Source organism: Gallus gallus, chromosome 21, assembly GCF_016699485.2.
Source record: "Gallus gallus isolate bGalGal1 chromosome 21, bGalGal1.mat.broiler.GRCg7b, whole genome shotgun sequence".
Lineage (NCBI taxonomy): Eukaryota > Metazoa > Chordata > Aves > Galliformes > Phasianidae > Gallus > Gallus gallus.
In genome coordinates, this window is record NC_052552.1 from 6,593,917 (window position 1) to 6,621,647 (window position 27,731).

At 54.9% G+C, this 27,731-nt stretch overlaps 3 protein-coding genes across 39 annotated transcripts in view; 2 read left to right on the forward strand and 1 right to left on the reverse strand.

The window, feature by feature from the left end:
• The first annotated feature begins 11 nt into the window (after positions 1-11).
• ECE1 (endothelin converting enzyme 1) lies at positions 12-9,361 on the forward strand. Of its 5 annotated transcripts, none has more exons than XM_015297253.3 (18): positions 12-200; positions 593-679; positions 1,748-1,883; positions 2,567-2,779; positions 3,592-3,716; positions 3,822-4,034; positions 4,257-4,448; positions 4,959-5,101; positions 5,175-5,289; positions 5,508-5,618; positions 5,791-5,889; positions 5,973-6,050; positions 6,439-6,542; positions 6,784-6,894; positions 7,023-7,090; positions 7,169-7,359; positions 7,445-7,540; positions 7,767-9,361. In XM_015297253.3, the coding sequence occupies exons 1-18, from the start codon at positions 48-50 to the stop codon at positions 7,941-7,943; spliced, it is 2,412 nt and encodes an 803-aa protein (XP_015152739.2). In that variant the 5' UTR covers positions 12-47; the 3' UTR covers positions 7,944-9,361. The 5 variants fall into 5 exon arrangements, with proteins under 5 accessions (XP_015152739.2, XP_015152738.1, XP_015152736.1 ...); XM_015297252.4 differs by having other exon boundaries at positions 12-174; XM_015297250.4 differs by having other exon boundaries at positions 12-50.
• On the reverse strand, positions 8,368-11,443 carry LOC112530142. The gene has a single exon (XM_025142579.3). It carries the CDS (start codon positions 11,441-11,443, stop codon positions 10,904-10,906), a length of 540 nt encoding a protein of 179 aa, XP_024998347.2. The 3' UTR covers positions 8,368-10,903.
• EIF4G3 (eukaryotic translation initiation factor 4 gamma 3) overlaps positions 11,359-27,731 on the forward strand; it is a 97,174-nt gene continuing 80,801 nt past the window's right edge. For 25 of the 33 annotated variants that reach the window (XR_005841484.2, XM_015297265.4, XM_015297269.4 and 22 more), the window contains exon 1: positions 11,359-11,983. Coding sequence is in view for 24 of the 33 variants with exons in the window: in XM_015297265.4 (XP_015152751.2) it covers positions 11,796-11,983 (188 nt within the window). In the remaining 9 variants the exon portion in view is untranslated. Of the gene's footprint in view, positions 11,984-12,758; positions 27,129-27,731 lie in introns of those variants that run through there. The other 8 variants (XM_046903309.1, XM_025142574.3, XM_015297279.4 and 5 more) reach the window with 4 other exon arrangements.

A 27,731-nucleotide genomic window follows, 5' to 3' on the forward strand; every position in this document is an offset into this window, starting at 1 on the left:
CCCCGCCCCGCGCCGCCCGGGGCCGCCCCGCACCGCCGCACGCAGCCATGGTGAGCGCGTACCCCCCCCCCCCCCCCTCCGCTCCGCGCTTCCGTTCATCAGCGCTAATTACTCCCTTCTTCCTCCCTTCCCTCCGACCTTCCGGGCATCGCGATGGACGGGGAGCACCCGTGGGTGCGGGGGGGTCCCCGGCCGTGCGGGTACCGGGGAGTTGGGGGGGGGGTGGGGGGGACCGGGGCGGGCGGTGCCGCGATGGCGGCGAAATGGCGGCGGTCTCGCCCCGAGGGCGCGGTGAGGGGCTGCCCCCCGCTGCTCCCCGCTGCCCCCCATCCCCGGGTCCGGATTCACGCGCGGGGTGGGGGCGGCGGTGCGAAGTGGGGGGGGAGCTGCGCGGCCGAGCCCTGCGTGAGCTCTGCGCTGCGCGGGGCGGGGGGAGAAGCGCCGTGCGGAGCGCAGCGGCGGTTGCGCGCGGCGGCCCCGCGGGAGCGGTGCGGCGCTGCTCCGAAGCTGTGCGGGGCTCTGCGCCCCGAGGGGGCCCCGGGGCCGAGCGCTGCCCTCCGCCGCTCAGCGCCGCGCTCCCACCGCCCCGCAGATGTCCACCTACAAGCGGGCCACGCTGGACGATGAAGACCCCCTGGACTCCATCAGCGAAAGCGATGGGTACCCCAACGGGTTCCAGGTAGGGGCTGTTTTGGGGGGAAAAGGGGAAGATTGGGGTTCTGGCAGCGGGAGGTCGTGTTCCCCGGGCTGGGTGAGACCCCCCCCCCCCTTGCAGGACGAAGTCCGGTGCCGCTGCGCTGCGCTTTCTGCCCTTTGCTCCCATCCTTGCTGGCACCGGTGGGGCTGCACCTCTGGGCTCGTGGTGCATCGTGTGGGACATCCATCCCCTGGGGGATACATTCTGTAGGGCATCCATCCCATGGGGCATCCATCCATCACAGGGTAACCGTCCCTTGAGACATCATCCATCATGTGGGGTACCCATCCTGTGGGACGTCCATCCTGTGGGGTGTCCATCCCATGGGACGTCCATCTCGTGAGAGGTACATCTCATGGGGTGCCCATCCAGTGGGATGTCCATCCCATGGGATCAGGTCCACCTCAGCCATCCCCGCAGCGCCGTGGACCCCTCCTGGCCCAGCAGGGTGGGCAATTACCGCGGGATGGAACTTTGTCCCCACACAAAGGGGATTTTAGGCTAATTCCTCCCCGAGCAGCAGGAGAGCGGCTTTAATGAGGGCAGCCGGCGGCAGGAAAAGAGCTCTCGCAGGGAAAGGTTTGGGGCTGGAGCCGTGCTCCTGGCACAGCCCCATCCTCCTCTGCCCACAACAACGTTTCCCACCCCAAAATCAGTGCTTTTGTCCCCATGTGTCTGCGCGCCGTCACATCGCCCACGCTTCCTGGGGCTGTTGTTGGGCACAACGGGAGGATCCCGTTCCGGCACTCCTGTCCCCACCCTGCCCAGCGCCGGGACCACCGGGGTGGCGGTAGCTGTGGGGTGGCACAGGGTGGCAGGTGATCCCGTGGCCGCGGCCGCGCTCTCCCCGCTCCCTTTCCTGCTATTGTGCCGCCCTTCCTGGCGGCTTTCTGGAAGGCAGCTGTGGCTTTTCCCAGGCTGGAACGCGCCCGCGCCCTGTCTGGGGGCCGCTCGGTGCTGCGGGGTTTGTTAAGGGGGAGGATGGTGGATGCGCCTGTGGGGTTTTCCCCACGTGCCGCCGATGGGGAAACGGCGCTGCTTTTCCCGCAGGTGAATTTCTCCAGGAGCAGCGTGGGATGCTGGGCCCAGCGCACGCGGCCCGAGAAGCAGCTGGTGGCTGTGGTGGCCGTGCTGGCGGCCGTGCTGGGAGCGTGCCTGCTGGGGCTCGTCCTGCAGTACCGAGCACGTGAGTCCTGCGCTGTGACCTGACCCCGTGGCAGGGGGGGGAGGGTGCTGGGGGGGCAGAAAGGGGATTCTGGGGGGCAAGACGAGGGTGCTGGGGGGCAGGTTGGAGTGCTCGCCTTGGGGTGAGATTCCTGCATGCCAGGCAGGGAACTTGCAGCTCATGAGATGCTCGGGCACAATATGGGATGCTCACCTGCATCCCGAGTCCCAGGGCAGGATTCTTTGATGGGACAGGGTCTTTCACCCCAGGGAGTGATGCTGAAGCACGGGATGGGATAATTGGGTACGAGACAAGGTGCTCAGCTCCAGCACCCCAGAGTGAGGTGCTTGGGCACTGTGTGGGGTGCTCACCTGCATCCCGAGCCCCAGGGTGGGATGTTTGGCACTGGGCGGGATGCTTGTGCACAGGGGAAGATTTTTGGCTGCACCCCTTGCTCTGGGGGGGGACTGGGACCAGGTGGGCTGTTCCGGTATGGGACGGGATGCTCTCTCTGTCCATCACCCAGGATGGGATGTTCAGGTGCAGGATGGTGTCCCTGCCTGAGTGCCTTGCTACGGGGTGGGATGCTCGTGCACGGGGATGCTTGCCCACATCATGGATAGAATGGATAGAATGTTGGGTGAGCAGAGGGTGCCCTCTGGTGCAGCTGGGGGTCCTTGTGCTGAGCTAGTGGTGCCCCCCAGGGCCACCTGCCGTGTGCCTGTCGGAGGCCTGCATCTCCGTCACCAGCTCCATCCTCAGCTCCCTGGACCGCACGGTGAACCCCTGCGAGGACTTCTTCAGCTATGCCTGCGGGGGTTGGGTCAAGGCCAACCCCCTCCCCGACGGCCACTCGCGCTGGGGCACCTTCAACAACCTCTGGGAGCACAACCAGGCCGTCATGAAGCACCTGCTGGGTGAGCGCAGGGCTGTCTTTGGCAGCTCTTTGCAGTGGGGCTGCTCCCAGCGCGGCTGTTCTGGGTCCGGGCCCCAGGCGCTGCCTCTGCATGCAAACACCGCAGCACAGCAGCTTATCCAGGGGACGGTTTGTTCAAGCTCTGAGCAAACAAGTGCCCCTTATCAGCACTTTCCTCTGCGCCGGGCACTGGGGTGGTTATCTGGGAGGAGAGCTGCCTTTTGGGGACAGCTTTGTCCCAGCTCTTCCCGCAGCAGTCTGAAGGCAGTGGGCCCCCGGCCAGCAGCCATGCTCGGCATTTCCTTGCGTTCCTCGGAGCCAAGGGACCCGGCACACAAACCCACGCAGCTGCGGAGCCAGAGGTGCAGGCTGCGTTGTGAGGAGAGGAAAAGCCCCGAGGAAGCAGGGTTTTAGGGAAAGAAAATAAAAGATAGTTTTGGAGGCGGAGAAGAAAAATGGGTTTATTGTTCTTTCTTTGTAGAAACAAATAATGCAGCCTGGGGAGCAAGCCGGGACTGCCAGCACGGGGGCAAGGGCAGCGCGGGGGGCTGGGATGCCGGGAATGGCGGAGTGCTGGAAAAATAGTTGTTGTTTTTCTTTCTTTATCTCTTTCTAACAAAGAACTGGAGTTGCTGGAGAGGGGGCAGGGGCAGGGCTGGGGACGCGGGATGTCCCAGGGGCACACGGAGTGATCCGTAGCGTCCTTTTGGAGCCGTTGCCCAAACTGAGGCTGAGCATTTGGCAGAGGGCTAGGGGCTGCAGCCCCCCCACTGCCACATGCCCCCCACAAGCCGCCCTGGGTGCATCCTGCAGAGAACACTACAGCCAATGTGTCGAGCGAGGCGGAGCGCAAGGCGCAGCGCTACTACCAGGCCTGCATGAATGAGAGCAAGATCGAGGAGCTGCGTGCTGCCCCGCTGATGGAGCTCATCGCCAAGGTGCGTCCTTCCCTGCGGCGGAGGCACGAGGAGCTGCCCTGCACACTGCCAGGTCCTGGTCACGCATCCACACACTGCTGTGCCTGACCGAGTGTCTCTCCCCAGCTGGGAGGATGGAACATCACCGGGCCCTGGGCCGGGGGGGACTTCAATGCGACGCTGCGGGAGGTGACGGCGCACTACCGCATCTCACCCTTCTTCTCCGTCTACGTCAGCGCCGACTCCAAGAACTCCAACAGCAACGTCATCCAGGTGGACCAGTCGGGGCTGGGGCTGCCGTCACGGGACTACTACCTGAACAAGACAGAGAATGAGAAGGTCAGGGTGGTGGTAGGGTTGGAAGAATAGGAATGATTGGGAGAGTTAGGTTGGTTGGGAGGGTTGGAAGAGTTGGGAGAACTGGAAGGGTTGGGAGAACTGGAAGGGTTGGGAGAGTTGGGAGGACTGGAAGAGTTGGGAGGACTGGAAGGGTTGGGAGGGTTGGGGTTGTTAGGTGCCCTGGTCACATTGAGCTATGGGTGATGCTTCATGCCCTCACAGGTGCTCGCTGGGTACCTGAACTACATGGTGCAGCTGGGCATGTTTCTGGGCGGCACCGACGAGGAGTCAACACGGCAGCAAATGCAGCAGATCTTGGAGTTTGAGACAGCGCTGGCCAACATCACCATCCCGCAGGAAAAGCACCGGGATGAGGAGGTCATCTACCACAAGATGACGGCTGGAGAGCTGAAGGTAGGAGCACGGTGGGGCCGACGTGTCGCTGTGGCCCTGCCTGGAGCAGGGCTGGTGACACAGCTCCTCCAGGGAAGGCCAACACCAGCCCAAACTGTTTGGGAAGTACTTGTGCAATAGCTTGGCCTGTTCTCCCACCTCAACCCACTCCTCCCAGACTCCAGAGTGCTGCTGGGACTGGCAGCCGTCCCAGTGAGGCGCAAACACCCTCCTGGCTGCGCTGCCCTGCAGACGTCAGCCCAGCCACCTCCCCTTGTCCCCAAAGGGCCATCATGTGCCTTCCCCCCACCCCGCTGTCAGCATTTTCACACCCGCCCAGATTTCTTTTCCTTTGTGGGAGGAAATTGTTTAGTCCCCTCCGACCTTCAGAGGATACTGCTGCTATGGGAAATGGTTTCTTCAAAATCAGCCAAATCCATCAAACAGAGCTGATGCAACAACCACCAGCTCGGGAAGAGGCTACCATTGCTGATAGCTCTTAAGTCCATAGCAGCAGCATGGCTTTTGCAGGATTTGGCACCGGCTGTGGACTGGATGCCCTTCCTCTCCACGGTCTTCTATCCTGTGGAACTCAATGAGTCAGAGCCTGTGGTGGTGTATGCCAAGGAGTACCTGGAGCAGGTCTCCGACCTCATCCTGGCCACAGATAAATGGTGAGAGCCCCCCACCTGCATGAAGGGGTGCCTGGGGTACATCCTGCTTCCTGCTCACTGCCTGTTTCCACAGCCTCCTCAACAACTACATGATCTGGAACCTGGTACGTAAAACCAGCCCCTTCCTCGACCAGCGCTTCCAGGATGCTGAGGAGAAGTTCATGGAAGTGATGTATGGGACAAAGAAGGTGAGTCCTGGTGCCTCCGAGTAACTGCGCTCCTACAAAACAGCGACAGCATTACTTTAGCAAAGTCCCCATCACATTGCATCCGAGCGTGGACATGGGGTGGGCTTTGGCGTCATAGCTCTGATTGGTGATGGGTGCAGCGCTGATCTTGTGGTGCAAAGGTTGGGAGGCTGTGGCCACGCTGTGCCCCCACTCATGGCTGCCTGTTGCCCTTGCAGACCTGCCTGCCACGCTGGAAGTTCTGCATCAGCGACACGGACAACAACCTGGGCTTTGCCCTGGGGGCCATGTTTGTTAAGGCTACCTTCGCCGAGGACAGCAAGCAGGTGGTGCGTCCCCACTGCCTCACAGGCAGCATGTGGCTCTGGTGCTGGGAAAGCCGCCCGCTGTGTTATCCCAGCCTTTCTCCCCTCTGTGCGAAGGGTTCTCTGTCAGTCCTTGGACTTGTTCGAATGGGAAGCCAGCTCTCCAGGCCAAAACGCGCTGCTTTCTTTTGTCTAGGCAGAGGAAATGATTGCAGAGATTAAAACAGCCTTCGAGGAAAGCCTGGAGACCCTGCAGTGGATGGACGAGGAGACGAGGAAGTCGGCCAAAGAGAAGGTGAGGTGCTGGCAGCAGCAGCGGGGATATCAGCCTGTTCTCCCACCCCGGCACCAAAAGCACCTCCATCCTTGTCACCTCAGGCGGATGCCATCTACAACATGATCGGCTACCCAAAGTTCATCCTGGACTCCAAGGAGCTGGACAAAGTCTTTAACGATGTGAGTTGTTTAGGTAGATGATGTCTCCTAGGTCTCCCGTTCCAGGATGTGCAGGGTGTGCGTGCCCATGGCAATGGCCCCGGGGCAGCCTTGAGCCCACATCCCCTCCGAAGGGTCTCGCTGTGTCCTTGGACCCTCCCTGGAGGCTTCCCAGATTGCAGCAGCTGGTCCTGGGGTGGCCGGGGTTCTTGGGATCCCTGCCCAGACACTGAGGAGCTGGTTTCCGTAATGGTGATTCATGGCCCTCCTGGGGCTCTGCAGATGTTGGAGAGGAGGTGAAATGAGAGCAGCTGTAATTCAGCCGGCTCCGGAGGCTCAGATGTGACCATGCGGGGAGGAGTGGAGCCGGGTGCTCACCGCATGCTGCTCACACCTTGCTCTTCTGCAGTATGATGCTGTGTCTGACCTCTACTTTGAGAATGTCATGCAGTTTTACAACTTCTCGGCCAGGGTCACGGCTGACCAGCTCCGGAAACCGCCAAACCGGGACCAGTAAGTCCTCTTCCCTGCTTGGCATGGTCACACTCTGCTTCTCTGTTGTGGCCAGTGGGAATAGCACAGTATCTCCTCAACTGGTGGAGCACTGGGATTTGGTTTTTCCGAAAATGCTCCTGTTGGACCGTGCGGGTTCTGGGAAATTAAAGCTGGGCTGACATCTCAGTGCTGTGATAAACGTGTGCAGCTGAAGCAGAGCGCAGCGATGCTTGGTGCTGCCACATCCTTGTCCCTGCAGGTGGAGCATGACACCTCCAACAGTCAATGCATACTACTCTCCGACCAAGAATGAGATCGTCTTCCCTGCCGGCATCCTCCAGGCCCCTTTTTACACCCGTGCCTCTCCCAAGTGAGATGCTGGGGAAAGCAGGGGAGGGCAGCATTCCCGTTTTTCCTCCTTTGCCAAAAGTCGATGCCAAATTGCACGGCTGGGGGAGCAGTGGCTGCTCTCTAAATCTCGGTGTCGCTGTCCCACAGGTCGCTGAACTTCGGTGGTATTGGTGTGGTGGTGGGCCACGAGCTGACACACGCCTTTGATGACCAAGGTATGGCAAGGGCTGGGTGGGCGGAGTGCTGGCCGTGCGGCCAGTGGGGTGACAAAGGACCCGATGTGTTTTTGGCAGGTCGGGAATATGACAAGGATGGCAACCTGCGTCCCTGGTGGAAGAACTCCTCAGTGGAGGCCTTCAAGCGGCAGACGGCGTGCATGGTGGAGCAGTACAGCAACTACACCATCAATGGGGAGGCTGTCAATGGCAAGCACACCCTCGGGGAGAATATCGCTGACAACGGCGGGCTCAAGGCTGCCTACCGGGTAGGGCTGCGGGGCTGAGGACGGGGGGCACGCTGCGGTTGGGTCTGTGCCGTCCCCTGAGCCCGTCATACTCCTCAACCTCCAGGCGTATCAAAATTGGCTGAGAAAGAATGGGGAGGAGGAGACTCTCCCGACCCTGGGCCTCACCAACCACCAGCTCTTTTTCGTCGGCTTCGCGCAGGTAGGCAGCGAGGATGGATGCACGGGTTTTGGGGGTTCCGCCCATCCATGCCTTTCCTTCCATCCACGATGGTTTTGGGAGAGCATGACAGCAAAGCCGAGGTGTCCAGAGATGCCCCAGAGAATGAGATCAGGGAGGTGCTGGTTAAAGAGCGAGCCAGGCTTGGCGAGAGTGGGGTCCTGCAGCTGCGGGCATCAGCACTCGCGCCTCCTGCCCTTCCTCACAGGTGTGGTGCTCGGTTCGCACGCCGGAGAGCTCACACGAAGGGCTCATCACTGACCCGCACAGCCCCTCGCGGTTCCGCGTCATCGGCACCGTCTCGAACTCCTGGGAGTTTGCAGAGCATTTCAGCTGCCCCCTGGGCTCCCCCATGAACCCCCCCAAAAAGTGTGAGGTCTGGTGATGGGTGGGCACCGGGATCCGGCTGCGTCGTCCTCTGCCAGCGGCCGAATTTCCCCATCCCTTTGAGAGGCTCAGACCACTTAGTGCAGCAAGCTGCCCAGCTCTCACCGGACCGGCGTCCCCGGTATCATCCGAGGTCCGATCGATCCACTGTGAAAACTTCTCTTCCCCTCACTCGGTTGTGAAATGACTTTGATGCGGAGAGGTTTCTGTCCCACGTGCCGGGGCACTGCCCCGTATTTACACACGCAGCGCTAAGCCTGGGCCTAACAGGAGCCCTAACCCTGAGCCCGGCACCGTCCTCCTCCGAGGCCATAAAGGAGCGCCGCGGTGCCGGCAGGTTGGGCTGTGTGTCTAAATACAGCCGGCACACCCTCCTCTCTCCAAAGATGCGCACATGAGGATGGTAAATATTTTAAGATCTATTTTGGGGCGGGGGAGGGTGGAGGGGAAATATATATATTTTTTTCATGCGTTTTGGAATACACTGGAAAAGTTCAGGGAAAATGCATTTTAAAGTTTTTTTTTTTCTTTTTCTTTTTTTTTAAGCAAATGATTGGTATATTTATTGTTTTTATTTTTTATACTCAGTGCAGCTGTAGGCACAGAGCCCTGTGGTGACAGTTCCCAGCTGGGGAGTCCAGATGGGCTGCGGCCAGCTGGCCCCACAGCCTATGGATCTCCAGGAGGGACCGTCCTCCGAGGATGCTAATGGGGACCGTTGGGACAGGGCCCGGGGATGGGGTTGGTGGGTCCCTGTTAGAGGCTGGATCGCAGGAGGGCTCTGCTGGGATGCTGCAGCTCCTGGGGTTAGCTTTAATTTCTGTGTGCAAAGGGAAAAGTTGATGTGCCAAAGATGTAAGCGAGGTGGGGGTGGTGGTGGTGAAGCTCTTGGGCACCGCTTCTGCCTGTCCCAGGTTCACAGAGTGCAAAGACTGCACCCCTGCAGCGCCTGTCCCTGCAGGAGAGGGAGCCCAGGAAGCAGCATGGCGAGAGCAGCCACAGGAGCGGCCCTGCATCCCTCCCATCCCCATAATGGGAGGTTGGTTGCAGCCTCCCGGCCCGGTATTGCTCCAGGCAAGCGCAGGCAGTTCTCACTGCCGCTTTGCTTGCTGCTGTGCCCCTGTGCATGGCCCATGCTCCATCCCAGACGGGCTGGGGCCGGTGCAGAGCTGGCAAGGTGGGCACGGGGTCCTCCAGGGCTTTTTAATACTCTTCTTGGCGGTTTAGAAAAGAAACCACTGACAGTAGCTCAGGTGCCTTGTGTTGTCTCGCAGCACCTCTAGACAGAAAGCAAAGATGTAGAGGGATTTTTAATATTTATATGTAAAAGGGACATGGGGGGATTTTTTTTTTGTATCTATTTTTTCACCCTACATGTGGAGCTTATTGTAACTGAAATAAATACTTTTTACTGGGTCTGCAGGTGCTTCTGACTTTTTTATACTTATTTTTTACTTTCTGGTAGCAGGGAGCATCTCACATCCCACCTGTGTTCTTCTCCGCATCCTCGCTGTTTTTTCTGTGTTCCTCTTTCCGGGCCGGAGAGGAACGTAAGGGCAGAGCACGCTGTTGGCTCACAGGCCCTTCTTGTTTTCCTGCAGAGCTGAAGGCCAGCTGAGCTGAGCTCTGCTGGAAATGGTGGCATGAACCCGCAGAGGGCGGTGGAGCCGAGGCAATGCTACGTGCTGCGACCAGCAGGATGGAGCAGAAACGCTTTGGGCCTGGATGTGGCCCCAGCTGCTGCCTGCTTAAAATGTGGCAAAACGCAGCAAGCTCCACAGTACCTCCGCACTTAAACAGAGCAAGTTGTACTCGGTGCACAGCCTGCTTGTGTCCGCTGTCCCTGTTTGCATGGAATGGACAGCCCAGCACAGGAGGGGCTTGGAGGGTGAGCAGCAGCTTGCATGAGGCTCCCCAGCCCGCTGCGGCTGTTTGCCCATCTTGGGGCTGGCAAGGCCCGGGGTGATTCAGCCGCTCGCGTGCCACTGCCCGCCGTGGGCCTGCCTGATCCTGGGTGGTATTGGTTTTGTTTTGCATCAGCCATGCCCTGCGGGGCTGAGCCCGGGCAGGAGGGGGAATTGGTATAGGGCCTGGCAGGAAAACAGCCCTTTTCCACTAATACCCAAATTTCCACTGGTTCCTCAAGCCTTACACTTTCTTTTGAATCCTAGAATGGCCTGGGTTGAAAAGGACCACAATGACCATCCTGTGCCAACCCCCTGCTATGTGCAGGGTCGCCAACCACCACACCAGGCTGCCCAGAGCCACATCCAGCCTGGCCTTGAATGCCTCCAGGGATGGGGCATCCACAGCCTCCTTGGGCGACCTGTTCCTTTTCCTAAGCACATCAGCAGCTCTGGCACACTTTGTTGTGAGCACGTCTGGCTCGCTGATGTCAGCAAAGAAGCAGGAAAGCGCCGGTGGGGCTGAAAAACCGTTGTCGGTGCCCAGGTGCTCATCTGGCAGCACAACAGATAGGTGGAAAAGTTCAGTGGAGGCGGAGGAGGGGCGCGGATGCAGACGGCACTCGCTCAGGCTCGCCAAACCCGCGGGTTTGGTTGGCCTCATCGTCCCGTGTGGGGTCGTGTGGGAGGCACGGAGCGTCTGCTTTTTCCTGGGAGGAGAAAAAACAGCCAGCGGGAGTGGCGGAGCGGCGGCCCCTGGGAGGCATCGGCTGTGCGGGAGCTGCGGGGCAGCGCCGGAACGCGACAGCTCCGCACGGCGGGCGCACTGCGGGACGCGACATGGTGAAAACGCCCCTATTGGTGGTGTTTTTTTTTGTTTTTGTTTTTTTTTTCATTCTAAACAAGCAAAAAGATGCAACGTATCTAAAGATGCTTGAGTTCTCTCACTGCTGCGTTTACAGGCGGCTACTTCTGTAGAACGCAGGGAGCCATAGATGTCAGTTTGCTCTCAGTGTTAATTTCCTCCCGCACGGAGAGCTGTTCCAGGAGCAGCTCACGCAGCTGTGCCTGCAAATGACCGCAGCCGAATCTTTATACGAGCCTGAATGCGGCCGGGGCAGCGGATCCCCCGCGGCCCCACGCGCCGCGCTCCGCACAGCCGGGCGGTGCCGAAGTCTCTCCGGAGCGGCTCGGCCGCCGAGCCGAAGGCGCCCGAAGCCGCCGCCGAGCCGCTCCCCGAGAGGCTCCGAAGAGTCCCGAGCGCCGCCCGACTGGGCGGGAATATCTCTTCCGAGCCCGTCCGAAGCTTCCCGAACTCCCCCGCGTCCGCGGCCGCCGGAGCGAGCCGAAGTTTCCCGAGAGCGGGGGTCACGGGATGCGCCGGGCCGAGCGGGGGGGCGGGACGGGGAGCGAGGCGCGTGCGTCCGCGAAGGCCTCCGAAAGGAGCCGAGGTTTCCCGAGCGCCCCTCGCCGGCGAGCGGCTCCGGAAAGAACCGAAGGTTGCCGAGCGCCGGCGGGCCGAGCGGCTCCGGAGCGGCCCGAAGGCGCCCGAGCGTCCGTCCTGCCGGACTGCTGGAGGCGGCCGCAGCGCCATGTTTGATGCTCCGCTACTTCAGTGAGGAAAATCCGCCGGCATCGCCCGAGAGCCGCCGCCGCGAAGGGCGCCACCGCCCCCGGGGAGGGGCACCGAGACCTCCCGCCGCCGGCGGCTCATGAGCATCGCGGCCTGAGCCGCCCCCCCTCCCCCCTCCCCGCCGGCCCCGCGCCGTCCCCTCCCCGCGCCGAGCCCTCGGGAGCCGCGTTGTCACGGAGACCGGCGCCGGTGCCGGCCCGCCGCGCTGCCCCGGCCGCCGCCCCGGCCCCCGGCCCGCTGCCCGCTCCCGCGGCCCGGCTCCCCCCCGGCCCCGGCCCCGCTCCCCGCCGGGGGGTGGTGGCTCCGCTCGGCGATGAGTTTACCGCAGAAGGCGGCTTTGAAACCCGGCGCGGCGGCGGCGGCAGCGGGGCCCGGCCCCGGGAGCGGGGCGACGGCGGCGGCGGCGGCGGGGCCGCCTCCCCCCCCGGCTCCCCCTCACCCGGCGGCGGCGCCCGCGCCTCACCCCGCCATCAGGGCCCTGCCGCCCGCGGCGCCCCAGCAGTATCCTTTGCCCCGGGAGGAGAGGTGGGGGGGGGGAGGGTACCGGCGCTGCCCTCCGCTCGGCGGGTGGGGGGCGGGGAGTGGGCCGGGGGGCCGCGGGGTGGGGGCTCAGCGCTGGGGGCTGCCGGCCGCGGGGTGTGGGTGTGTGTGTGTTGGGGGAGGGGGGTGCACCTGCTGGGGGGGGGGGGGGGTGAGGGGCCGCCCCCGGGGTTGGGGCTGTGTGTGTGTGTGTGTGTGTTGTTCTCCCCCCCTTGCCCCCGTTGAACTTTTAATTGGAAGCTGCGCTGCAGGTAAGTGCTGCGGTGCTGTGTTGTGTTGTGGTGGGGCCACAGCCCTGCTGCCTGCGTGGGGCTGCGCTGTGGGGTGCCCCAACACCCGTGGCACTGGTGGGGGAGAAGCCATGTTCTAACTTGCTATGAAGAGGCTGAGGCCCTTCCTGGGGGCGTGAGGGGCTTCGGGGGAAGCCCACAGGGTCAGCAGCACTGCAGGGCTCTGATGTCAGCCCCCGCTGCCCCATAGCTGGAGGATCAGTGCGGTGGGTAAGCCCAGTTTAGGCCTCTGTGTGCAGCTGCTGCTGGTGGGGTGACTTTTATTGGAGCGTGGAGCCGTGGGATGTGTGTGCTCAGCGTGTTCCCTGCGTGGAAGCGTTCCATTGCTCTCACTTTCAGTTTTGAGGTGGGAAAGCAGAGCCCTGCTGTGATCAGTTCAGATCCATTGTTTTGGTGAGCTTCCGGCCGGGCCTGACCACAAATAACACTGCTGAAGTCACGGGGCTGCTGGCGCTACGGAGTGTTTGGGTCAGGTGAGAGCCAGGAAGGAGTGAGACTGTGCTGGAGGGCCGTGCTCTGCTTCCAGCGTGCTGCTGGGATCCCACCGTGGGCTTTCGTGGGGATAGCAGTGCAGCGCTGCTGTTACTGCCGTCAGCAGCATTCGGTGAGCAAAGGCGCTGCTCGGGGAGCTGCTCGGTTTGGGTGCAGGTGTTATGGCTGCTCTGGAGGGGCCTTCGCAGCATGGTGGGTGCTGTTGGGTTCCTGGGACTGGGAGCATGCTGCTTTCCCAAAGCACGCACCTCTACTCATCACCCAAAGAGCTGCGGAGGGGTTTGGATGCTTCTCTGAGCTTGATGGTGGTCTGTCATGGGCAGGGCTGGAGAACACGGTCTTGGAGTAAGCTTTGTCAGTGTGTGTAGGGGGGGGAAGAGGCCCAGCTTCCCTCTGAGGCCTTTGGGAAGGAGCATGGGGAGAAGGCACGTCCTCAAAGCGAGAGACACAGGGAGTGTTGGGTGGACAGAAGACAGAGTGCCATAGGTGGGATAGCAGTAGCACTTCTGAACCTTTCTGTAACCTGCCCTTGTCACAGACACAAAGCTGGTGCCTTCCTGGTGAGCCGCGTCCCACCCTGCGACTGCTTTTCCCTGGGCTGAAAGTTGTGTGTGCTTCCAGGTGGTAAACAAAAGCTGTTACCTTTTTATCAGTGCTGCTCCAAAGTGAGGCTTCGGGAGCATAGTTCACTGGAGCTTTACTGAAGTGCAGAGGGTCATCTGAGTTCAGCCTTATTTTTAGCTCAGTTTGTTGTTTTTTTTTTTCTGTTTTGGTGCCACTGTCGAGTGGCAGACGAACTGGAGGTGCAGTTCTGCACAGCACACAGCCAGGCTCTGCTTGTCTGAACTGCAGTGGGGGGGCTGTTGGCTGATATGAGCCATTGTTCCACCACAAATGAAGGATATGTGTCTGTAGGTAGATAGAGGCGCTGGCTTGGGCTTTTTAAACTACAGCTGTTTGCACGTGGTGAACTTTGTGTCTTTGGAAGCATGTGGTTTCAGCGTCACATGGAATTAAAGGGCTGTATGTATGATGGGAAAAGTAGAATCGGGGGGGAGAAAGCTGTGCGGGGAAAGAGATTTTCTTACTTTATGTGTATTTGTAGGCAGTGAGTAATGAGTGGAAAGAAAAACTTGGGGGGGATGAGGTTTTAAAAAGATTTCTTGAAGGAAAGCAAAGCTGCAGGGTGATGGACAAGGAGAAGAGCGATGGAGAGATAGGAGTTCTGTTCTGTTACATGCTGGATGGGAAGTCAGCGGGGCTGCTGCAAGACACAACCATGCTTTGGTACACTGCTGTAGCACAGCAGCTTCAAGAAATGCCGTTTTCTATGTAGGAGTAAGTTAGGCCAGTGTCGTGGCTTTAGTGGTGGCCAGGCCTGGCTGCAGGTGGGAGTGGTGTCCCAGGCTGTCAGTGTGAGCCCTGCAGCCCCAGCCCTACGTGGGACAGATGGGGTGGGTCTGTGTTGCTGTGAAATGACACTTAGGGGATGCTTTTATCAAACGTCACCTTAGATCTGTCCATCTTTGCTTGGCCCTCAGGCTGTCCTTGGGGAGCAGGTTTGCGTGCAGGTTGTTGTGCAGCAAGGCTTCCTCCGTAAAGCGCAGAGCCAAGGAGGTGCACTGCGGGCTGCCCGCTCCCTGCAGCCCTTCGTGTTCGTAACTTGCTATGTGTTCAATGCACAGCGCTTCTTCCCTCCCCTCCATGCTCTCCCTTATGCACTTCCGAAGGTATTTTTTTTGTGTGTTACAACCATTTGCTCTTCAGAAAGTCCTCATGCTGTGAATAAATGTGGTGGATCAATATAATTAGGTCACCAGTGTCTTCCCAGCTCAGACACAAGCATATACTGCGCTATGGAGGGCAAACAGATTGGTGTGTGCCACGCTTGGAGCTGTTGTTTAAAAGTCTGTCTCTTTCCTTACAGCCCTCCCACTTCGATTCCATTTCTGAGAAGCAGAAAGGAAGGGTTGGCATCCGTGGATTTGTTGTCTCTGTGTGTGTGCAGTACGTTTGTGTGCATGGAAGCTCTGGTTTTGCAGGTATTCCTGAGTAGCTCAACATGTGCTTCTGTTCCTGCAAGGTGCCCTGGCTGGCTGTGCTCAGCCCCTTCCAGCAGCCGCTCCTGCGGTGGCTCTGTTAGGAGATGTGTGCAGAAGTGGAGGAGAGCCATAGGAACATGGGATGCGGATGGGATGTGTTGGTGATACAACTGGAGCTTTGGGATAAAGAGTGTTTGGAGTGCTGGTTGTAAAAGGAGAGAAGTGGGTAGGAGGGGAGGACTGAGGTGAGCTCAGGGCCTCACTTCCTATTGGCAGTATGAGCCTTGAGCTCAGGAGCTTTCTGAAACCTTGGCTGAGCGAAGGGACACAGGGGCAGCTGCGTTGCCTGAGAAATGTTTCAGTTTTAAACAAAGCTGAAGCCTTGAAGGCCATAGAGTTGTTAAGATTGGAGGAGACCACTATGATCATCTAGTCCAACCATCAACCCATAGTCCAACCATTGACCCATCTTCGTTCTTAGGAGGGCATGTGGTAGGAGAGCATCCTCTGAAAACACAGCAAGTGGAGGAACTGCTCTGCAGAGGAGGAGCAGGCACAGGGCGTGAGTGCACTGCCAAAAATTAAGTGCTTCTAGACCTCGTCTGTCTCCCATGCTGATATTCCCCAGCCTTGGCACATCTCAGAGTTCTTTCGAGCAGAAATAGCTTTAATTTATTTAATGACAAAAGCTAATCATGTTATAGCGCAGATGTGTCACTTTACTGGCTTTACAAGATTTTGTGGTGAAATGTCTTAGAGAAAGCCATTCTTCCAAAAATGGGATTTGCAACAGCTTGTTTTCTTCTCGTGTCTGGAGACATGCTGGCGTGTGTTCTCTGGCAGGAGTCTGCAGGACAAGGTCGCTTTACTTGCAGGTATATATATTTTGATGTATAGTACTGATTTCGGAATGCGGGTTTTATATTTATCCATGGTAAGAAGTTGGTTGGGGAGTGGTGGGAGACGTAGAAGAACGAAGTGCCCTCCTCAGTGTTGGGAAGTGGGATGCCCATCTGTGTATGCGGGCTTTGTCTGTTGCTGTGTTGGGCCTCAAAGGCTCTTTCATGTCAGCAGCTCGTGCTGAGCTGCGTGGAGCTGGTGCATTTGCTCTGGTTTTGTTTCATGGTAAGAGTTAGCAGTGAAGGCCTCTCTTTAGAGATAACCTATATTTTCTTTTTCTCCCTAATCCAGCATTTTCAGGGCTAGTCAACTGTCAAGTTTAGTTGTGCGTAAATCCTCTAATATGATTAGAGTTGCTGGAATTTTCACTCCAAGGAATTAGAGGTGGGTAGTATCACTGCTTTACAGGCGTTTCTTTAATGGGAAGCTGCATCTGTGACTGGATGTCTGCTTGTAATTGCACAGGCTTTTCTGGAGTGGATAAGCAGGAAGGTGCTGGCATTTGCTGCGGGGCTCGAGGTACTGCTCTCTGGGTGAGCTCAGGAGCTTGTTTTCCCATTCTGAAGGTTGGTGTAACTTCTCACCGTTCCATGTTTGCCCTTTGAGGTATTTCCAAGAACTTCTCCTGGGCTGTGGACTTGGTTTTGCCTCCCAAATAGGAAATGATGATGTGGGACAGCTGGAAGGAGAAAATAGGATGGGTTCTTTAAAAAAAAAAAAAAAAAAAAGATCAAAGGAAGGAGAGCAGAATGAGCTTTTAGGCTAGTGATATTTTTGGGTACATGTTATCCTTGTGTTGTGTTCTGTGACTCTGGGAGGTGTCCTGGAGCATGCTCTCTCCTCATAGCAGGTGATGGCACACTGTTGCTGATGGGACTTGAGTCAGATTGCTGCCGGGCACGTAACTGGGTTAATGGGACAGCGCTTTCTTCCTTCCTGAAAGGAAAATTACATGTTCTTTATGCTTATTGTACCTTAAAAGTTGTTTTTACCTCTGTTTTGCTCTTCGGTCATCTGAGATGGCCAGAAACAGACTGCTTTCCTACGCAGAGTGAGGCCCCAAGGCTTCCCTAGGTTGTGCCAGATCTAAGTCAACCCCACCACCAAAGTAATACATTTCTGCTGTTGGTTGTAAGACCTCTGTGTGTCTGTATGGGAACTGTTGAATCATGGCCTGAACCTCTGATTGACCACCTGAGGCGAGTGCTGAGTCAGCTGCAGGGGCACAGGTGATGGCAATTTCACCTGAGTGACCGGAAGGGGTGGACCCTGGCTGCACCTCTTCTAGACCCCATTTAAGGGCTGACTCCCAAGGAGGAAGGATCTCTATCTGGAGATCACTCCTCTTGGAGCCCTTCTTTGAGCCCAGGATATGGGTAAGCTCTTTATTTCGTTACTCCTTTGTAACGTGATAATCTTTCTGGTCCAATACCTGTATACCTATTTACCTTACAATCTGTATACCTGTTTGCCGTACAGTGTCCTTTATCTGGGTGTGAGCTGATGTACTTCTAGAGCTCTAAACAAGCCCAAGAAAAAGCAAAGTGGCTTCTAAACTGCATATCTCGACAGAGAAACACATCTTTGATCCTTGCCCCGTGCCAGGAGCGTCCTCTGAAACCAATGGGGAAGCGTCGAAGAGAAGCGAGAAGAGCTCGTGCAGTTGAACATCTTAAATAATGCAGGTTTTCCTGGGCTGAAAGCATTTGTGAGATGGAAGCTGCTACATGTTGTGCTGGTACTCTCTCAGGTTGCCAAATAATGATTCCCTGTTTGTTTTTGTTTTGGTTTGATTTACACCTGAGAGCGATGATGTGCGAGTTACTGAATTACCAGGAGCTTGATTTAAATGCCCGTGCTCCTGGTGGCTTCTGGAAATCCATTTGAACTTGTGCTACGGCTGTGCTAACAGCAGCCTGAAGAAGATTTCCCTCTTTTACTCATTATTATGAAGTCAGAGAAGTTGCTGTGTCTGGAGAATGGTGTTTTTCTGGGCTTATTTTGTCCTTTTAATGGAAAAGAAAAATGATGGAAGTCTCCTGTCCTTTCAGGCTGAGAAGGGAGACTGCCTGCAAGGGTTGGGGAGGGAGGTGTTTTAGCAATCCTGCTTGCAGCTCTGCACATAGCAGGGGGGTTGAAATGAGATGATTGTTATGGTGCTTTTCAACCCAGGCCATTCTATGATTCTAACTTCCTCGAGAAAGGAAATGTCTGTATTAAGAAGAGCGTTTGTGCCCACAGGTGTGACAGTGGGCACCTTGTCTGGCAGCATGCAGCCGGTACGTGGGGCAGACACGGGACGCATGTTGTGTTTGCAAGGGAACTTGGCAGGGTGCAATGGCTGGGGGTAATCTGGGCCATTTATCGGGGGGAAGGCAAAGGCTGAAATCAAGAAGTGCATAAAGCATGTTAGTTGTGACTTCTCATGTGAAATTCATGGTGTCAGGCTCTGAAGTGTGCTGGGATAGCAGTTTTGGGAGCGGCTGATTGATGCCCATTTTGGCCTTATAAGGTTGGTTAGGATGTGCTCCTGGCTGTGCTTGCTGAGCTGCTGAGGCATTCGGCTTGCTGTGGAATGTATGGTGAGCTTCAGTTTGTGGCACCTCTTCTTCCAGTGCTGACACAAATACGAATACTAGTTACTGAATGGTCTGTCTTCAAATGCTTTACTCTTCCGGGCTCTATGTTTTGTATTCTGGAGCTGTAAAATGCAAATAATTCACCTGTCAACCTGTCTGCAACTCAGGCTGTGTGTTTCCTTCAGTGAAGGTGTTTTAAGGTAGATTTCCAAGTGCCTTTATGTCTGCATTCGAAAGGAAAGAAGTTGCAGTTTTCATTGATACACAAATATTGCCAAGTGTAATCTTGCAGGATGCTCTGTGAGCTTAAACTGCTCAGCTTAATTGTATTTATTACACTTCCAAAACCCTTTTCTTAATTAAAAAAAAAAACCAACAACAACACAGAAGTCCACCTGCACAACCGAACTGCTTCATTTTTAAGTGTTTGGTTCTGAGTTTGCACACTGAGTTTGGCTGTGCAGGATTCCCGTTCTGCCCCCAGAACGTGGGATCCAGCTGTGCTGCAGGGCAGTGGCACCTGGTGCGTCAGGCCTATCAGAAACGATTGCTGCCGGCGCTTGGCACCATCCCCATCTCTCGCTGAAGCCAAAGCACGCTTTATCCACTCAGGCTGACATTAAGATCATTAAATAAGTGAATGAATTGTGCTGTCACCAAATTCCGATCCTGGCGGACTAAAAACATGTGAATTTTATGGTGGAGACCTCTGTCCAGAATGTCTTATTGAATGTCCTGTGGATGTCAGCGGTGGGAATAATCAGCGAAAGCTTTCTAGTAAAGTGTGTGTGCCTTAATGAGGGTTATGGTGAGGAGAGGTGCAGGAGCCTGAATTACCAGGTTGTGGGTCATTGCAGATGGGTGTTAGCCTGGGGAGCACCTGACGAAGGAAGTGGAGCTCTGCTGGCAGCGTAGGGCTGCCTCCCTCTGTGCTGGGTGGCTCTCTGTCTCCATTGAGGAGTTGGCATTGTCATGGTTGAGCAAAAATGTGCTGAGGTCTCCTGGGAAGGGCTTGGGGCAGCCGGCTGAGCTCTGCTTTCAGGAGAAGGTTGAAGTGCTTCCTGAGAGGAGGAGCTTGGGCTGCTCTTCCTTAAGAGCTAGCTCCATCCTCAGTGTGATGTGCTTTTGTTGATGAATAGAGGACATCAGAGATCCGTCATGCTTGCTGGGGGTAGGCCGCAGATGTTTCTGCATTGCACAGGAAGAAGCAGAAGCGTGGTTTGATGGAACAATGTGTCATATAACTTTGTCCTGCTTGTAACACAGCCCCAGGATCTGCCATCGGGGTGTAGGACCTCTGAACATCCGCAGCTGTGGGGCAGGAGGAGCAGTGCCAGGGCTGCTGCCTGCTGGATGGTGCTGGGATGCCTTTGGAACTTGCTGCTGGCTGGAGGAGCAACGTGTGACTGCCCGGCTCCTCTCGACTCTGCACCATGGACAGCCTGGAGTGTTTGCTTTGGTCCCTTCCTATTCTAAAGTGCACAAAGCTCAGTGCTACTGGATGGAAGCAAACCCTTTTCTTCTTCTCCTCCCTGCACCTGGGTGTTTGTTTTGATGTCTCCTGCATGCAGAGAGATCTGAGCAGGCAGAAGAGGTCCTGGCAGGCAGATGGGTCCTGAGCTTCCTTCTGTGGGGCAGCACATCCTGTCCATGCATCTTCGCTGCCTCATGCTGCGCATCACTTTGGAGCAGAGTGTCACAGCAGAGCTGCTTCACACAACAGTTGTGTGTGTGGAACTCTTCCTTGGTAGCCACGTGGGGCCACTGCAAAACTCGCTTTGTACGTGAGAAATGCCATGGAACTCTCTTCTACTCTCCTTCAGATTCAGCTGGGATAAATGTATTGCTGCTATGGCTCTTTCTTGTCAAGCACCCTATGGAGATGTGCAGAAAGCACATTACTGAGAGCTTGTGTGTGAAGAAGTGGACATGCAGAGCGTTGGATCGCAGAGGCCTGGAGCTCCTTGTCCAGCTGGGCTGCTCTGTGCTGTGGTTCTGCAGTGGGGTGTGAGGCATCACTCTGCCGTCCCAGCTGTGCTTCCAAGATTGCCTTTTGTCTGACCTGGGATTTGATCCTGAGTGAAGTCATAAGCTCTGTACATGGCAAGAGGATTCTTACAGTTTCATTTCATTTTGATAAACTACTGAAATAAAGATTCCGAAGGGGAATTGGCAAGGTGTTAGAAAACTGGGAGTTGAAATGCACGTTCCTGCTCACAAGAAACATACTTGGGGAGTTCTTGGGAGGACAATCAGTCTGGATGATGACACTGCTGTCATCACGATGGTTCCTGACAGACTGACCAACAGGGTGTTACGTTTTCCCGTGAACTTGCAGTGTGAAGAATTAGAGATGTGGTAGGAAGCACAGCTTGGTGAGTGGGGCACACTGTGAGGCTGGTGAGTCCCAATGGCCGTCCCTGTAGAGCAAAGAGGCATGTCTATGCAGTGGCCTTAGCAGCTGGTCTGCATTTGTAGGGCACGAGGGAGGCAATGGGTGGGCTGGGGCAGTTCTGTGTGAATGAAATGCCTAGGAGGGTAAAAATGGGCAAGCTGTGTTTTAGTAAATGACAGCAAACAATGCTGAAGTCTGTGCTTACAGGTGAAAATAGCTGCAGATGAGTGCTGCTGCAGTGCTCAAGTCTGGCTTGGGAGCTTTTTTCCCCTCTTGATCTTGCAACAACATGCCCCAGATGCAGATAATTGCTCTGCTGGAGGGGAGCTGGAGATGGATGGCTTCCCTTGTTGAGTTTGGTGCTGGGAAGGCAGGTTGCTTCTGACACTGAAGGTTGTAGTAGTCTGTAAGCTGGTGGGCTGAGCAGCAGTTTGGCCAAGGGAGGGTTGATCTGCTGAAACTGAAGAGGTGGGGTTTTTGGTTTTGTTTTCTTTTTCTCCTGGGGTATCTAATAATCTCCCACTGGAAAAGCACAATGTTGTATCTTTCTATGCAGCCTGGTATTGCCCTTAATGCCCCAGTCCCTGCTGTGCTTTGATATGGGATGAGCAGAGCCTGCTGCTCACCTGGCTATCACCTGGCCCTCTGCTTTCTCTGCTTGACCTCCAGTGTTCTCAGTTAGCTGTGTGTCTGCATAAGAATGCAGTATAGAAATAACTCTGTGTGCATTAAGTAACTGTTCTGAAGGAGGGGGGAAAAAAAAAGGCAAAACATGGAGCAAACAATCCTGACCTGTTCTTGCTGGCAGGCTGCTGGCTGTGGTGGTAGAGCTGTCCCAGGGGAGCCATGGTGTTCCTCACACGCTGGCTCTGATGCTGCTTTGTGCCACATTGGCCTGTGTCACACCAGCTCGTGCTTGGCTGCTGCTCAGGACTTCTGTGGGTGTGAACCTTCTGTCTAAGTGCTTATTTCCTATGAAAGATTTCTTTCTTCCCTTCCATCGTACTCTCCCAAGTGATGGTTTCTTCACTTGGCTCCTCCGTGCTCACTGGGAGCAATGGGCTGCCTGCATTTCCACCTTCCCCATGGCTGGATGCAGTCAGTCTCTTTGATTAAGTGATCCAGGAAACTTTTCTCTGCCCATATTTCTTTCTCCCACCCCTACCATTCAGTCTCATCTGAATGCTGTAAGCAAGAATTGCTCTACTGAAGCTGTTCAGGGAGGAATCTGATGGTTTTCGTGCCGGTGGAGCTGGGGGTGTGGTTAGCTCGGTGGAGGCTGTAGTTATCAGCTGGGGCTGAGCAGCAGGTGGAGCCTTACTTTGGTAGCCTTATTTTAGCAGCCTCTTCACCTTCATCGTCTCGGGCAGTTTCCAGTGTGCAGTCAGCTCTGGTGTGTGTGCCTGGGGGAGGTTTGGTGCCAGCATGCAATCTCCCTGTTCAACCCATCCATAAATACAACTTAGTGGTTACCAAACGCTTGGTAGCCAGAAGCCGGTCTAGAAGGGCCTTGGAGAGGAAAGCACTGCTAAGATAGCTCTCTCTTCCAGGCAGTGTGTTTGGTTTTTTTTTTTTCTCCTTCTGTTGTAGCTAATTGCAAAGATAAATGCAGTTAGCAGTATGCAGAGGGCCTTCTCTTGCTGCACCATGCTGAGGAATGCCTTGTGCGTGGTGGTTTCTTGCCTTCCAGCCTGGTTCATTTTTAGATGCCAGAGGGCATTTTGAGACTGTTACAACTTCATTTTACATTGTGTTTATATGAAGCAGGGAAAAAAAAAAAAAAAATCCAGTGCTTTGCCAAGTATTTCTGGAAAGAACAAGTTTCGTGGATAATAGTTTTCATGTTCTACCTGCTCCTTGGTGTGTTAAAGCTACAGAAGAATCTTCTCTACCCCGAATGAAGGCTTTGAGAGATTAGCCTTCAAGTAGTCACTTGAGACATGTTAAGAAATATCAGTGCTAGATTTAATGAAGATTTGAATAATGGAGTTACAACTGACTGTTGCTCCTGGGATCCAGTGAATGTCTAGGCAGGGATCTCTGTGTGCTGCTCCTCAGGTTATCTGTACTGTCACTCTGGGGTGCACTGAGCTGACTGCCCGGTGACAGCATGGAGCTGCTCCAGCCCTGCAGTGGCTCTGGCATGGCTGTATGGGAGGTTGGTGAGTCCAGAGTGCTGGAGAGGAGCTTCCTTGCTTTGCTGGTATGCCCTGAGCCTGCAGAGAGAGCTTGGACTTGGGAAATTCCCTTTAAGAATATGGGAAGTGCAGCAAAATGGTCCTTGTGCTGACCCAGGACTGGTTGCCTCACAAATAGCAAAGGGCAGCACGCTTGCCTGGCAGATGCTCTGTGGTAACATAACTTGTCTAGTGGTAATATCAGCTTCCCCTTAGGAACATCCACGTCTCCGTGGGCAGAGTAAGGCTGAAGCACAGTGCTCCGAAGTGAAGAATTCTTTAACCATCAGCTGGAATTGGAGTGAGATCCTGTTCCCATCCTGGAGAGGGGTGTCTGCACAGTGTCCGTGCTGCCTTGAGTGGCACTGGGAGACAGCACAACTTCCCATCTCAGAGTGGGCTCAGACAGCTGCGAAGCATGACTGAGTCAGGATGAATGAGGTGGTTAAAAGCTCTGTGCCCTTTACGGTTCACAGTTCAGTAAAAGCAAGGGATGTAAAAGCAGGAAACCGTTACTGACCATGCTTTGAAGAGGCTTGCTTGACTCACACCTCCTCGCTGTGCTGTTTGTCCCTGCTGCCCTGTCTGGGCTGTACACAGAATGCTGCCCTGCAGCCTCTGTCCTCATCCTGTTTGATACCTGAATGCTGGCGTTTCGTTACTGCAGCTCAAAAAGCGTGTTGGCTCCAGTTGGTATTGTGGTTGGACTGGATGATCCTGCGGGTCTTTTCCAACCTTAGCGATTCTATGATTCTGGGCTGTACGAAACCGAAATAGGTGGAACAAATACATGGAGATTCACCTGAAGGCAGAGCGTGCTGCCGTGTGGACCTTCCTGGTGCTCGTGTGTCTGTGCTGGCAGCAGTACAGCTTTGCAGTGAAGGGGTTCGATTGAAGTTGCTGCTGGAGCTGTGTGTGGAGCACACAGGAGTTAAAAAAGGGAAAATGAAGAGGTGACATAAGAGCACACTGGAAAACCCCGCTCTGAGCAGCCACAGGTACTGCGTGCAGCATGAGAGGTTTTGCTTCGGAAGCTTTTTCTTTGAGTTCCTCTTCCCCACATTACGTCCCTCTCCACCTGCAAAGAAACAAAGAGGGGTTTGTGCCCGGAGCACGGGGATGTACGCGGCACTGCGCTGCCCTTAATGAGGCCCTCCCCGCTTCGCAGCGCTCCAACAGATTGGTGCTTCCAAAAAGATCTTTATCGTAGCAGTTGAGAACGGGAGTCCTTTCTGTATTGAAAAACCTGAAAGGAAACAGCATCCTGTGCAAACTGTGGCTTTGTGCGTGCTCACGTAATGGGCTATCAATCAAATTTAATTAAAACCGGGGTAACCGCGGAGTTTCTCTCCCTTTCAGTTCAGCTATGGCACGGGGAAAAGAAGTTTTATCTTTACAAGCTGCTCTCGCAGAAATTATTGCTGCGATTGCAGTTAAGCCCTTGCCTTAAAGGCAGTGAAATTAATTTGCTTGTTTTTATAGAGAAATTTCTTGCCTGTTGGCCAACTCCAAAAATAGCTGTGGAGTCCCTAGAAGCGAAGCATGCGCACGCTTCAGTGCAGCGGCATCAGTTGGTGCAGAAAGACAGGGTTTGCCAGGCAGCGTGCGCTGGTTTCTTCCTGCAGAGCCTTTTCTGCAGCTCCCTGAGCAGCAGAGGGTGCACGATGGGCTGCACGGCACGCCAGGACCCACCTCGAGCTCCTGCAGCCCTGCTGGTGAGCGGGTGGTGCTGGGCTGCTCAGAGCTCACTGTGTTGGAGCAGCTTGCTCCCCTCGCAGCCTGGCAGCTGAGGAATCGTCCCCTGAAGAGACAGTACCCTTCTTCCTCCCACCCTTACTTTCTTTCTGCTATATATTGGGCTGCTGAATAGGCTTGCATTGACCGGGTAACAAAGAAGTCTTTCAGGCCCTAGCTTTAGTCACAGCCAGTGTGTTGTGGGCTTTTGTTAATACGTTCAGTCCCCGCTTTCTCTTTCAGCAGCCCTTGCTCTCATTGTTAATACATTTCAGGAGCCGCAATGATATTTCTGTGTTCATTTTGTTTGCTCAGTTTGCAGGAAAAGTTGCAGAGAGCCGAGAGGGAGCACACCATCTCACCCTGCTCCGCACTGCAGAGAGCAGTGTGTGCTGTGGGCAGATCCCCATGGAGCAGAGCATGACTGAGAGTTGTGGGGCTGCTCACTGGCCTCCCCCCGCTGCTGTATGTCTCTACATTCTCCTGGTTAGTTCTGGCCTGGCGTTGGGCCGTGGAAGAGGAAGGCTCTTACTGGTACAGCTGACTCTGCTGAGTGACTGTTAGGTGCTTGGAGAGCGTTTTTCATGAGTTGTAAATTCATTCAGTGTCTTCCCAAGTGGATGTAGTGTGTGGCTTTGTTTTGCAAGCGGAGGATGCGTGTGTGCTCCCTCCTACCAGCAGGTAGAGATGAGCGAAAACCAAGCTACTTCTCTGTGTCTGTGCTAGTAAATCTGAAAGCTGCTGGAAGGCGCTTTCTAATTGTTCTGAAACATCAGTATGGGAATTAATTCCTGGAAATAAAATGTTAGGAAGCAGCTGATTTAAAGGGCTGATGCAGAGTAGGCACTCAGAAATAAAGGTGAAAACATCCAAGAGGGAGATGGGTGATGTTAGGGTTGTTCCTTCTCCATTGCAGACCATCACTGGGGGGGTGTGCCCCCAAACCAGGTGTGTTGTTGGAGACAAACTGGGTGGTGATGGGGTTGGTGGTGGCAATGAACTCCTGCTCTCAGTACTGTGTCATGGTGCCCCCAGAGGTTGCCATATGCTCTGGAGCATCTCAGCACACCTCCTTTTTTCCCCAAATAGTTGGATTTTTGGCTCTCTAAACTGCTGTTTAATGGAATGAAAAGCTGCGTTGTCTTCCACTCAATGAGAACATAAATTGTGGTGCTCAGAGCAATAAGTGTGACTGTATTTCTGCACCTTTTAAAGGATCACATGAGCAAGGCCAGCAAGTCATGACACCACTCTGTTAAATGGGATAGAACAGATTTGAAAGTGCTTTGCACAGTAAAAGGTGGAGATCTGGTGGATGCCATCACTCGTGGGAGGAAGCTTTCAGCATTATTGCAAATGTAGATCCTTGCTTGGAAGGTTTCCTTAGCCCTGTGCCTTCCCCCTCAAAAAAAAATGTGCTCTTTCATTAATTACTCAAAAGAAGTTCCTGTAGCCAGGGACAGCTTTCCGAGTGCTCAGCTGCGCACTGTGAACGCTCCTTGTGCCCTGGTAAATGTTGTCTTTAGTTCTGTTTTTCTTGTCAGAGGATCTGGTTTGGTTTTTCAGTTGTTCTTTTATTATTTTTCTCAGCTTTTGTAAGTAAATGCCTGGGGTGACATTGCTGTGTGGCAGCATAGCCCTATAGGGGGAGTCTGAATGTTAAATAAAGCGCCATCTGAATTCCTCCCAATTTCCTGTATGAAGAGATGAGCCTTGCCCAATGTCTGGAAGGCTAATAAATAAATTCAGGCTCTCACAGATTGAGAGGGGAAAGAGATCTGAAGGCTGGGGGTATGGAACGTGTCTGTGAGACAGCACTAGAACTGTCATTTCCACTTTTAATTTGGTGCCAAATTTTCCCAACTGATAATAATAATAGGGTGTTTTTCCTAGCATCTTCAGCCGGTGAAATGCCCGGGCAGAGGGTTTGTATTGGGATGCATTATCCTGACCCTCTGTGCCCCTTGGTGTGCTCACTGTGAGATCTCTGCTCACATAGTGCAGTTGCTGTGTTCTCCTGCAGGCCTCAATGGAAGGCTCTTCTAATCAGAATCTTGGGCTGAAGAGGCTTGGCCTAAGTTTTGACTTTGGGTGCCCCTATCACTGCTGCTCTTTTTGTATCTTTTATGTTAACAGTGTCTACTGGAGTTCAAAATGTGGGAGGTGCCCTGGAAATAAATATGGATTTGCTTGCTTTTATACGTCCTCATGCTAAGTGTCGTAGTACTGCTTTTCATGCAGACTCTTCCATCTCATGTGTCTGTCCTTTTGAGATCTGCTTACTTTTGTTTTGTAGAATCATAGAATGGCTTGGATTGGATACTCAAGGATCATCAAGTTCCTAGGCTCTGGCACAGGCAGGGCTGCCAGCCACTAGATGAAGTACTTGACCGGATTGCCCAGGGCCCCATCCAGCGTTGCCTTAAACACCTCCAGGGGTGGAGCATCCACAGCCTCTCTGGGACTTCTTTGAAAATGGGAGCCTTCTTGGAAGCAGGTGCTTTGTGTGGGGACATGGATGGTTTGGCACAGCCCCACACCAAAATTCAAGCTTCACAGATCAGATTCAGGAGGTTCAGTCACTCCTTTTGCCAAATAGCCATTGCATTTGAAAAGCTTTTCCAGGTGCCAGAACCCCAGATTGCTTTCTCCCTTGACAAATATCACGAATGCCCACTTCTTACATTCCTCTGCCACCATCTATCCATGTCTTCCCAAAGAAAGTGCAGCTCAGTTGTCCCTGCTTGAGGGCATTACTGCAGCCTCAGGTAAGACCTTAGCCCTGCTGTGAATCACCAGCAACCCTCATGTAACCAAGTGCTGTGAGCACAGGGACTGCTCTGATTACATGCGCAGCAAAGGGGTTGAATGCCTCGGAAGGAAAAAATGTTTATTATTTTTAATTTCAATTGACTATAAGAGCCTCTCCTTCTCCAACAAGGTTATGGCATACCTGGTAAGGGTAAACACTTACGAGAGCTGATCATCCAGTGTGTGTTTCAGTCAGGTCAGGAAAATGCAAGTTAAAATAATGCAAAATTAAAACAGTTGAGGTGGAAACCAGGCTGTCTCCCTGGTTGGCTGAATGGCTCGCAGTAAT

What these genes read in the sequence shown, in the direction of transcription:
- ECE1 (XM_015297253.3), top strand. Translation starts at nt 48, where the DNA reads ATGGTGAGCGCGTACCCCCCCCCCCCCCCCTCCGCTCCGCGCTTCCGT. An exon ending in CGTCCTGCAGTACCGAGCAC is followed by an intron (nt 1,884 to 2,566) that starts GTGAGTCCTGCG and finishes GGTGCCCCCCAG; the next exon opens with GGCCACCTGCCGTGTGCCTG. An exon ending in TACACCCGTGCCTCTCCCAA is followed by an intron (nt 6,895 to 7,022) that starts GTGAGATGCTGG and finishes GCTGTCCCACAG; the next exon opens with GTCGCTGAACTTCGGTGGTA.
- LOC112530142 (XM_025142579.3), bottom strand. Translation starts at nt 11,443, where the DNA reads ATGGCGCTGCGGCCGCCTCCAGCAGTCCGGCAGGACGGACGCTCGGGC.